The sequence below is a fragment of the Loa loa genome (assembly GCF_000183805.2).
Source record: "Loa loa unplaced genomic scaffold supercont3.8, whole genome shotgun sequence".
Lineage (NCBI taxonomy): Eukaryota > Metazoa > Nematoda > Chromadorea > Rhabditida > Onchocercidae > Loa > Loa loa.
Window position 1 is genome coordinate 776,849 of NW_018108188.1, and position 12,135 is coordinate 788,983.

Here is a 12,135-nt window from a genome sequence, read left to right on the forward strand (position 1 = left end):
TTATATATATATATATATATATATATATATATATATATCAAATTTGTAAAAGTATCGAGAAAAGGAATACATAACTTCGTAAATGCAACCATAAACACTAATAAAAACTGAGAACTTCAGCGAAGGATGAACAAAATGGAATTAAAAGACGAAAAAATGTATTTAAAAAAAGAAATATGTACTGTCATAAAAAATTAAAGCAAGAAATTTTAATATAAAGAGATTCTCTATGCACTTGCATCACCATCAAATGTTTGGTTGCACCGAATGACAGGATAATCCTGATGATTCAATGGAAATTCCCAGATATTTCCATTAAAATCGATGTAGTCTGCTACAAAACAAAATTTACACTATTACGATCAATGTTTATTTTTTAGACCCAACCTATTCTCTAAAAAATTCTGAGAACCTCACTTCGAAAGAAGTTGAGAAGGAAAGGAAAGAAAAGGGAGGATAGAAGAAAAAAAAAGACTCACGAATTCATGAAAAGATGTCACTACGCCCTCTCACACGAAAATTTGCTCTGTCTTTTCCACAATATCCTTTACTTTTTAATTCTTGTCATTTGTCATGGTATTTTAATTAATTGATATAGACCATGAAAAATTTAGCGAAAAAAAGGAGTTCACGACTTACGCAGTGAATTTTCCCAAAACGATTATTTCCTATTATTAAATAATATCTCGCCCAGTTGATAGCAACAGCTAAAAGAGCATGCCTTACTAATAAAGATGATAAAGGGTGCGAATGCCTTCTTCTCGTCCATTAAATTTGAGTGATATTTCATAAATAGGAAAAGATCGAAGTATTCCACAATAATGCGTTTCTAGAAACGCTTCAAAAAAGTGAATCAACTCTGGAATGTTTCAGCGAAGCTGTTCTCCTGCAATAGTTTTCGGCTTTTCAGTCAAAAACAGATGGTGAAACGAGCATTTGACAAGAAATACGTATAGCCGGCAAATTTCTACCTAAATCAATCTAACAAATACGAGATGAAGCAAAAAAGTCTAGGAAATGTATTACATACGTCAAAATGAAAACACCCAAATATATGATTCAGATTTCGAGAAAACTCAATAGATTAAAGTGTTGTGACTCCAAAGAGCTATCCTGAAATATAAAGAACCATACATCTAGTTGTGACAAATAGTTACTCTAATGACACAAATAGTGCAATCATATAATGATTAAGAGTAAAGATTATTTATTTAAAATAAATTTGGTGGATACATGAGATTTTGTCGGATCAAAACGTGCGACAATATCCTTTACATTCGTAGATTTTGCAGCCAACAATGGCTTATCTTTGTAACCGGATGCACCATTACTTGTAGCCTGAAATTAGATTACGACAAACTTAAGATTAAAAGGGAAATTGAGAGATGGTACAAACTGATCCATAAGTTTAATGTGAGGATGCATCATGATTGTAGAAATATAATACACTGAATGCTTTTGAAGTGGGATCGAATTTTTCGATCATACCACATCCAAAGAATCGAAAACACCAGTACCTGGTTATGATGAGGTGGCGGCGGTGGTGCATACACGGGCCTAAAACTTTCTGTCCTGGTCATTTTTATTGCATCAGCTTCCGGTGGAACGCAATACATCGGTGATGTTTGCTTTGTTAGATTCATACTGAGTTCATCGCCTTTCTCTGCATACAGCGCTTGTAAAGCTTCACTTCGTGGTCGTTGTGGTACCTATAATAAAGGCAACTAATAGATTTTGCAGATTATTTCATTAAAACCAAATATTGAGGAGTGAAATTAATTTCAGCATCATGCTGATAAGTTTTCATAGTTAAACGAGTTATACGGAAAATTACTACGAGTCATTTATAAATAACGTCACAATACAACTAGATAATTAAAACAGAATCACAAAATCATCCGCTTAACTATTCCTCTTGATTAATTTGGTAAAAAAATTATCCGAAAAAAAGTTTTCATAGTTAAACGTCGATAATTATCCGAAAAAAATGAAATTTAAATTATATTGTGAAAAAAAAATAATTACTTTAGGAGGAGCAGTGGTTGGTCTCATTGAATTACGATGTGCAATAGCAGTTGGTTTCATCGATAGCAAAGTCAAAGTAGTGGATGGGACAATTGGTGGACTAATACTGGGTGGAAGGGGCTGCTGATAGTTGCGTACACGTAAAGCATCTGATGCAGTATCACCCCACACTAAATTCAGATCAGCCGTACTTAGTCGTGGAGGTGGCGGCGCTTTCCGGATTGGTACCAGAAGCTTCTCAATCTTCAATGCCTTCTTCAATTTTTCCCAAATTCTAAAGCAATAGGATACCAAATTACCAGGATATTCAGATCACATTTCTGCTAGAGCAATTTTGCGTCCTTAAGCAGATTTCTCAAAAGAAATTGGTGACATAAGCCATCAAGTCAGTTAGTTCATTAGCTGATTGTACTCCAGTGTAGTTATCAAGTATTAGGTATTGATTTCTAAAATGAATTTGGGTTTCAAAACACTGGAAAATAACGAACTCTTTATGAAGCCAGAAGTTCCTTTTTCGTTTCACGACAACTGAAGTGCCAATAAATGCAATAGTTAATATCAGAAGAAGCCAAAATACCACGAAGCCTACATGAATGACACCACCCTCAACAGCAGGACCGCTATTTACCGACCCACCAGGGCCGGGTATAGCACAGGACGGTCCGCCATAACCTGGATCACAGTGACAATTACCCATATTATTACAGATTCCTGCATTATTACACGATGCTGGTTCACATTTTGGCGCCATTAGTACTTTCGCAGTTCGATTCTGACACTTTGCGTCAACGCACATCTAAAAAAAGTGAATCGTTTTGATTTTTTAGTGAAACCTTCAAAAAAATTATCAAATCAAAAAATTTTAATTTCCAAAAAAAAGATGCTAGAAGTTTGCCGTTAGAAAATTAAACTTACTTCATCTTGGCCACAGGATGCACCATCCGGAACCATTCCAGGGTCAGATTCTTTTCGACCACTCATATATTTTGTCCAAACCACTCTACATGCAACATCTTCACCACTACTCAATCGCAAACCAGTGTACGATGTGTAAACGGTTGATGGATCACCAAAAGCCAGTTTCTCATTCTCATGGATACAGTGTAATCGCCCACATTTAATGTTACTGAAAACCATTCTGGATGATTGTTTCACTTCCCTTCCTTAATCTATCATCAGTCACTTTCTACTCTCTGTCGCGTACTTAATGATTTAAAAGTGACCTCAAAATCTTAGTCCTCATATAAAATAAATATCGTGGTAGACTTTTTTTATAAGGATCTTCAGTGAACGTGCCTTACACCATATTTATAACTTTGACAGGTTCTCCCGTGATATTGTGGTGACATAGGCTTTCCGAAAAAGATTTTCGAGATGAAATATAAGATGGTTCAACTTGAGCTATTCTCTGACTAGGCTGTATATATTTGATAAGATTATGGAAACATTTAAGTAAGAAAAAGTCACTTTTTATCACATGGCACAAAACGATTCGTTTCATGCAGAAAGCCACAATTTCCACCATTGCTTCCATATAAATTCAAATTATAACATGCTGGTGCTGCATTTTTCCCAGTTGGTCCCCAAATATGTTGACACTGGGCATCACGACTTCCACAATAACCATTATAACAATAATCCTGGAAAACGGTTATTTTTAAACGAATACGAAGACTTAAGAAAATCCATATATTCCCTTAACAATAATAACAATAAAACTTAAATAATAAAATCATTTTGTAGCAAAAGCGTGAAATTCCTTAAATTAAAAGCATTTACATTTAAACTTGCTTTATATTAAACAGTCTAACTATCCAGAAGTTACTAATACGGCTTCATGGTCACAACTGATAGTATGTCTGTTTTCTCTCACAACGTCAGCTGAAAAATGAGAAGTTAAAACTATTAACATTAGCATGATTCGGGCATTCAAGACCATCCTGCACAAAGAAATCTGCTGGACAATGTTCCATTTGTCCATCACAGTATTCTGGTAAATCGCATTCGTTGGTTGCCTGACGACAAATGGTAGTAGCTGGCAACATCTGGCATGTATTCAAATCACAACATTCGCCACTGGCGCAAACGGCCGCTTCCGCTAACTGACATGTAGCTGGATTACAGCATTTGTTGATACAAGCGCTCTGGAAAAAAACATATTCTGAATATAATACCTGGAACTATTGACAATATTCATTATGCTGATTATATTATCCCGATATTACATTGTAATTTTTCTTTTTTTTTCATGTTTCGATATGAAAGCCGAGGTGCGACGATCATAATAAATTCTGTAATGACTCCACTGTCATATCCACAATGCAATATAACATGGATTCTGAAACAGGCTTAGGATTTGAAAGATGCTTTCTGTTTAAACTGGACATAATTTGTATATTCCCAAAGATGCATTAAACAATTGATGAGTAAAGCAAAATATTTTTGCTAGCGTGAGCTTTTTTGAGGATGCTCATATTTAGCATATGTTATACCTTGGAAGCTAGTTTTTTATCGAAGCTTAAATATGAACTGCTTAGTACTATGAATCCCTTTCTTACGAGAATCAGTGAAGTCAAACAAACCGGTGTTCCACAGTCACATTCTTCACCAGATTCTACAATTCCATTGCCACAACGTGCACCACCAAATACACTTTCAGGAGAATTACGCAAGCAGTAATCCACTCCACGTGAAAAACTGTGCTGTAATGCACGCATACTGCATTCTGACCAGAAGGTTGGACGACTAATGCTAAAAATTATATTACTTAATCCTATAAAAAGATTGAGTTTTGACAGTGACTTAGAGATTTTCTTAAACTTAAACAATGAATAAAAATGTAATAACTCAGTTACCACTAATCTTTTTTGGTTAGGGGTGACTCTGCCGATTATCCCATTCTTTGTAAGCACCAAAATGACTGCTGTCACAGTCAGTGCAAAAAAAAATTGTGGCATCCTCAAATATACACATTCAAATATACACAAAAAATTCAAATATACCTCAAATATACACATTACGCAAAGTATTGTAAAATTGTGTTTGGTACTATTAATTTATAGTCTAATTAGTTCTCTAATTATCTCGCAAAATCCTCGACACCTAACTTGTGTTCAACTAGAGGCATATAGAAATCAATGCGAAATTACCCGGTAGATGGTGACATAATACATGATTTGGCTGGACAACGGCATTCCACTTCATCGATATCATGCTCCATCCCAAAATTATGCCCCAATTCGTGTGCAACGGTAGCAGCAACAAATGCAGCCTGATCACTGTGATCCATATCGACTCCACCAGAGAAATCATAAGAACACATCGTACCTTTGAAAGCCTTGCCAACAACATTGTTGTCAAATGCAACTCCACTGGAAAATAAGAGCAAATAAAATTTTAAAATATGAATTCGTCGTAAAACTAAGCTAAAATATGAATTCAACTAGAAATACTCTCGTTTAAAAGGAAAACCTTCCATTAACCGATTCAACTCTGGAATAAAACATGAGTTGCAAAACAAAGTATGATGGCAGTAACGACTTACGTAATGCCAAAATACCGAATATTTCTATCAGCTTAAGATAAGCTGAGCATTAATCGTAATATATCGTTAAATTTGTAACATTGTTAAATCCAAGTTTACATAATGCATGATGAAAAAAAATGCTATGAAATATAATCCAGTGCTTCAAATGCGGTCGTATTGGAAGGTAAATATTCATTACTAAAAAAAGCTTTATGACTAAAATGTATACATGGAAATAAAGTCTAATAGAAGCAAAACTTGTAGTAATGGTACTAACGTAAGTAAATGTGCATTATCGTGTGGATGATCCTTCAACAATCCTTTTCGCCAATTCAGGAAATTCCATAGTGTTGTATCAGAATTTGATGTAACATCAACTGGATTACCGTTTGTCCATACATCAGCCCAAACAAGAACTACTCGAATATTAATCGGCAGGTATAACTAAAATATAAATATCACATTCATATCAAGTTTCGTAAATAAAAAATTTTTACAAAACAAATAATATTTCTTCAGAAATTTTTAAGTTTTGGCGACAGAGTGGATAAAGTTCAACGAAAGGGACTTCTTTTTTTAAAAATTCAAATCAAATTCAAGTTCAAAGGTATTTCCTAAATAATTATAGTGAAATATAATCAAAAAAGAAAGTCTTTACCGAATTAATGTAGTTGGTGATAGCATTAAGTCTTTGCATAACTTCGGTTACGTTGCTATGATGTCTCTCAAACTGAAATTTTACAATTCATCTCACTGTAATATAAATCACCTTTTTTGTTAGATCATTGTGCTCAAAAATATACATGAAGTGGTAAACCACAGTATTCGCCAATTCTTTCCCTTCAGTGTCAATAACTTATTATCAAGAAAAGATAACCAGTAAAATATCTCTGCAACATGTTTAGTGACACCATAAATTTATCCGGAATCTTATGAGTGTCCATTAAGCAGTATACTGAACCTTATACTACTGATTATGCATCGGAAACGACAAGGAATGCAACGACTGACATCACCTCTCAACAGGAGTTTGAAGTAGAACTATCTTCAAGTTTTTACACTAAACAGTTCCGACTGAATAGAAAGACTTCTGGTATACCAAAGAGTACTGAAATAAAAGGCTAGCATCCCGAATGATATCTTCCATGTTTGAATTGGTCAAACAATGACGATGTCTTTTGATATTGCTTGAAGAGACATTTCTTCTATCAGAGTTTGGCTTTTAACTCAAAGTCTGAAGAGCAAAATTTATTACCTTTCTGTTTGTTTAAATAAACTAAGTGGAAGATCACGGTTAGCCCAATAGCAATTGTAATATTTTAAAGGTAAAGTCTTATGCCAGATATAACTACTTATAATCTTATAAATCACTGTGAATCAGACGTATAGTGCAACACAAATAACTATTAATTCATTGAAATTTACAAACCACTAATTTATCCGCCACAAGTGCTAACTCCACGTAACGCCAACGTCCATCCAAAAATTGTGCATAGTATTCAGCTGTATGAGATCCACCAACAGAACGCTTATTTCTTGGTCTCCAGTCTGAAAATATGTTTTCCGTATTTCGTTATAAAATTATTTAAAAAACGAAAACAATGCAATGCTTGGAGTACTTACCACAGGAATGATCAGATAATGGAACGAAATAAAACGATGCATTCGAATCCGCTTCTAGCACAAATCGCCGATCATTTATAGTGAATAATCCCCTGAAAATTTGGTTTACTTACAAGGGAAGTTCGTTTCATCTCTTCTAAAGTTCCTAATCAGAAGAAATGTACGGCTATTTAACTTGGCCTATTCCAATAAAGACTAAACGGTATTCTGAAAACGGGTGTGTACAGGTTCTCTTACGATGCTTAATTATTCTACCTATCAAGAGCATGGATTACTTGGTGGTTTTCGGTCAATACACGACAGTAATCCTCCTGAAAGGCTTGTGGTGTCTGAGGCGTCCCGTAAGCATTAATAATTAAAGTAAAAATATAGCAAGAATTCGAGGATATATTTAAAAGTGTTCCAGTAATAAAAACTTACCCGAAAAGTGATACCGAACAAGTGCTCATAGCACTGTGCTCACCGGTACTACTTAAAACTTCGAAATGGCATGGTATGTCAACCTGAAAAGAAGCACTAATACAAGAATGGCTCATTCTTGTCATCACACAATTTTAAGGCTCAAGAATTTGACCGTAAGAAATTAATTTAAGAAAACAGGCCTGAAAGTTTGTTAACTGAACAATTTATTATTGAATTTGTTAAGCGCCTTATAAAATTTCATTTAAAAATGAGGGAAACTGAACCTTGGCAGAAGTGTCCACTAACTCCTGGTTCGGTTGGAAAACAAAATTTCGACTTTCCCCAGCATCATTCTGGAGTCTGAGTTCGAATTTAGGTTTAATTGTTTGACTAATGGATATAAGTTGATCAGCATTCAATTCATGTTCACCGTAGTAAATATGCAAAGGGCAGTGAGTGTCACGACGCATCGCCCAATTTCCGTTGCCCAACCAATTCTTGAAAATTTCAATAATGAATATATTTCGTAATAATGGAAAAAACATATCATCCGATGATAGCAATAGGTTATAATGGTATAAGCATCACCTTTTATAAGTTATAATGATTTTTAAATGCAATGAAAAATATCATAGTCATGTAATGTAATAAAGAACGTTATAATCGTGGAACCTGTTCAATTAACACAGATCAGAATTAATGCAAAATTCGACAGATTCGTACATACTAATACATATAAGTAAAATAAACTTAAACCTTCTAACACTGCAGTAGCGCTAATCAATACCGATCTGTATTCGCCGGTAGGTGAACAGTGTTTGTTAGTGTATAAAAGGCAAAATTAAAAATCTTCGAAAAAAATATAAAAATGCAAAATTTATACAAATCCATGGTCTCAATGAGGTTTAAGCAAAATTTCTCGCTATAAAATCTTTTTTTACGGAAAAGCAGAATTTGGACCAATCAATTTACACTAATATACAAACGAATAATCATTACGAAGTAGTTCAAGACTATAGGGAAAAACGGCAATTCAGATAGTTCAAAATTTCTTATGTTCGGGAATATGATAGTTTACCATTCCTCAAGTTTTGAATGTCTTTTTTCTTGACTGTAATATTCTGCATAAGGCATTTAATATAATTCCTGTTATTAATATTCAAAAATAGCATTTTTTACAGATAACATTCAAAGCCGCAAACTTATTATTACAGTTTACTCTTTAATTTAAGCCAGAATTTTTGAATGATAGGTGGAGGAATAGAAAACATTATTTCCGACACTTATATTTTTCGTCGTTTGCCAAAACACTGACGTTTCCGCAATACTTATTAACACAGAAGAGAACTGCTAATGTTGAATCAAGATGGATAAAAAACTGAGCCTTACTTAGCAATGATTCTAAAAATGGGGAAAGAATTATCTGTACAGATCATCCAAATGATGCGGCAGCCACGACGTCAATTTGTTCAAATACCTTATCCTATAAGTACTACCATTTACCATTGCTGTACCATTATGTGGTCAACAAATGGAAGTTAACGGAAGCTGTGCAACAGAAATGACCAAATCATTACTAGTGATCCGAGATGATAACCATCAAATGCACAATGCCATTCTTCTGAAACTGACATTGAATAACTTCAAATTAAACATTGAATAACTCAGGATATTTTCCTCTGTTTTTTCTAGTCTCTTTCCAATGACATAAAAGGCATTCTTCTCGAGAGAAATAAAAAAGTTTGAAACTAATTCGATCATCTAATTTCTTTATTTTCAAAATAACATAAACTAACCATAAAAACAACTGTCGGAAGAAAGTTAAAAAGAGGAGTAAAATTCGCTATGCATTGAATGAATGGTTTCTGGAAGTTATCTAAATTTATTCGGAATGAAATACTGCACGGGCGCTGTAAATTGAAATGCAAAAAAAGAAAATGGAATTTTCGGGAGAATGTTTAAAGTGGTATCGACCATTTGTTTTGGAATGCTTTAAATCAAAAAATATATAAAATAAAAGGGGTAAAAACGACTATTTCGGAATGACGAATCAATTGAAAGAAAGAATTGCCTGAGGGAACAGGAGCATCGAATTGTTCGACGAAATGCACAAGTTCACTAATAAACTCTCTGCTTTTGAAATTTTGATTTTTTATCTTGATTTTCTGATTTTTATCTTGATTTCCTCTCTCTCCGACTAACTTCTTCTGAAGCATCATTTCACCCTCTTTCCACTCTATCAAATTTAGATGGAAGATATAACTTCAAATCATCACCAATGACAACATCTTTCACAATATCTTCATGGTATGGAATTTCACTCTGACCAGGAAAAAGGGATAGGTGAAATGATTAATAAATATTATTGAGTGAAAGTATTTCAGAGAAGAATGAATTCTGATCCGCAAACTATGGAACATAATCCCGCGCATAACCTATCCGTCCACTAGAAATACAAGCCACTATGGTGGCCCCACAATGTACATGAAGTGAGCATTTTGCAATCGGTATTTCTCTTCAACAGCTAGAGTTGGTATGTATGTGTGTGTATGTGCGTACATCATCTATTTGTGTCATTCAGCAAGTATAAACGCATCTGGTAGACGTACTCATTGAACTGAAAGTGAAATGATTTGCAAGGTCAAAGAACATACGGTGACAACGACAAGTGTGTTCATCTGCTCAATTTATAAAATCCGCAGGACATATTACAATTTGCATTTTAGAATTGAAAATTTTCATTGAACACAAATGCAAATGTCCTTATGGATTGATAGGTGCCGAAATCTTTACGATAAAAATGCGAAAAATATTTCTCTTTTAAACTAATATCAGAATGAAGACAAAATTGTGTGAACTTCTATGAGTTATCAAGAAAAAAAATCACTTTTGTTTAAAAGCTGATCATTTCACTAATGTTCATAAATTAGTCCCGATTTTAAGCGCATAACGGTTTTTCATTCAACACCATAAAGAAAACTGTAAGATGGGACGGATTTCTTTTCTTACAAAGAACACAAGTGCAAACTGGTAAGCTGTGGCTGTCCGGACAAGCAGCCAATGCTTAAGGTCCAATCTTAAGTTGCAGTTAAGTTGTTCCGTAAGGTATTTTGATGGTCAAACTAGAATGCTTGATCCAGCAAAACGGAAATGTATTCGACTCGATCCTGAATTTCTTAACCGAGAACTGATTAAATTTGAGCAAGTTGAAGACAATATATATTGCTCCTTTTTTGTTCAGTTACTAGTATTTGCTACTGCGATGGTATTTAGATAGCCATTTCAGGATCTGAAACAATCTTGGAAGGGGATGTCAAAATGAAGAGAGCTCATATGAACGATGCTGAATTGTTGCTCAAAACAAAGCAGAAAAAGTCTTATTGAAATTTGCTAATTTCCGAAATTATGGTTATATTTGTTTTTAGCTTTTTCTTATTGAAATTTGCTAATTTCCGAAATTATGGTTATATTTGTTTTTAGCTTTTTTTTTGATATTTAATATAGCTTTCTTGAATTTCTTTAGTTTGGCGTAAAATAACGATCACAGTCATGGAGCCCGAGTGCTCTCAATACAACGATTGTTCTTAACACACATCATTGGATGTGGTAACAACTGGACAGCATATATACGATATAGTCAGTAGTATTTTCAAATTAAATAGAAGGAAGGGCATGAAACAGGAATAAAGCAGTAGACAGTTTTATCATAACTCTAATCGAATTGTGTGAAGAATATGTCAAATGAAACGTCAAGTATTTTTTGCTATCATTTTCTGGTGGATATCACTGGTATGTACAGTGATTATAGCTTGCATTGAAGACTGAAATAAACCTCTGAGTAGTGCATGCTGCTACTTTTACGTAAGACGTGAATGTAAATCCGTCTTTTTGCTTTATGCACTTACAAGCAACTAATTTCCAGGTTAGTTTTAGTTAAAAACTGCAGTTAGTTACTTCGAAATCAGGAAGTAAACTTGCAAAACATACTAACTGCTTTACAATACAGAAATTTCAACTTTTTATTACCTCCTCAGAAATAATTCGGAATGACTTTCTTCAAAAATCCGAAAATCTTTTCTCAACGTTCACTCCCTAATATTAATTTCTTCCTTGTACGGCTAAAATCTCCTTTGCAAAAAGCCAAAACAAATAAAGCGTATGGAACGTGATCAACATCAGTACAGGAATAACAAAAAAAATCTTTACAGTGGTAGTACAGCACTCTTTGAAAATCATTTCTTCATCTTCAACTCCTAAAAATGCAATCCCGGATAACCCGTGAAGCTACTTATCCAAATTTACCACGATTTCCCTTCATCCATTCCTCAGAACAATTTATGTTATTACTTCTTATCATCAATTAAAAGTCCCAATTTTCCGTAGGTAATGTCTGCAAAACATTTATATTCAGTGTTCTTTGCTTCTGTGAACTTTTTTTCGGATAACAAACCATGACAGTACTTTATTGATGTAAGAAAAATGAAGAAGTTAACAATTACTCAGACAGGAAATATTAACAAAATTATCAACTTATTCAGGCCAGGGACAACAGCAAAGAA

General features: G+C 34.0%; 1 protein-coding gene across 1 annotated transcript; it reads right to left on the reverse strand.

Moving 5' to 3' along the window:
• Positions 1-721: 721 nt before the first annotated feature.
• LOAG_08637 (reprolysin) lies at positions 722-8,121 on the reverse strand (the record flags this gene model as incomplete). Its single annotated transcript, XM_020447751.1, has 16 exons — positions 722-886; positions 1,234-1,338; positions 1,518-1,709; positions 2,026-2,299; positions 2,514-2,821; positions 2,941-3,151; positions 3,493-3,665; positions 3,936-4,169; positions 4,608-4,776; positions 5,175-5,396; positions 5,829-5,995; positions 6,210-6,281; positions 6,981-7,099; positions 7,175-7,266; positions 7,595-7,677; positions 7,861-8,121. 16 exons carry the CDS (start codon positions 8,119-8,121, stop codon positions 854-856), a joined length of 2,715 nt encoding a protein of 904 aa, XP_020302053.1. The 3' UTR covers positions 722-853.
• Between the last annotated feature and the right edge of the window lie 4,014 nt (positions 8,122-12,135).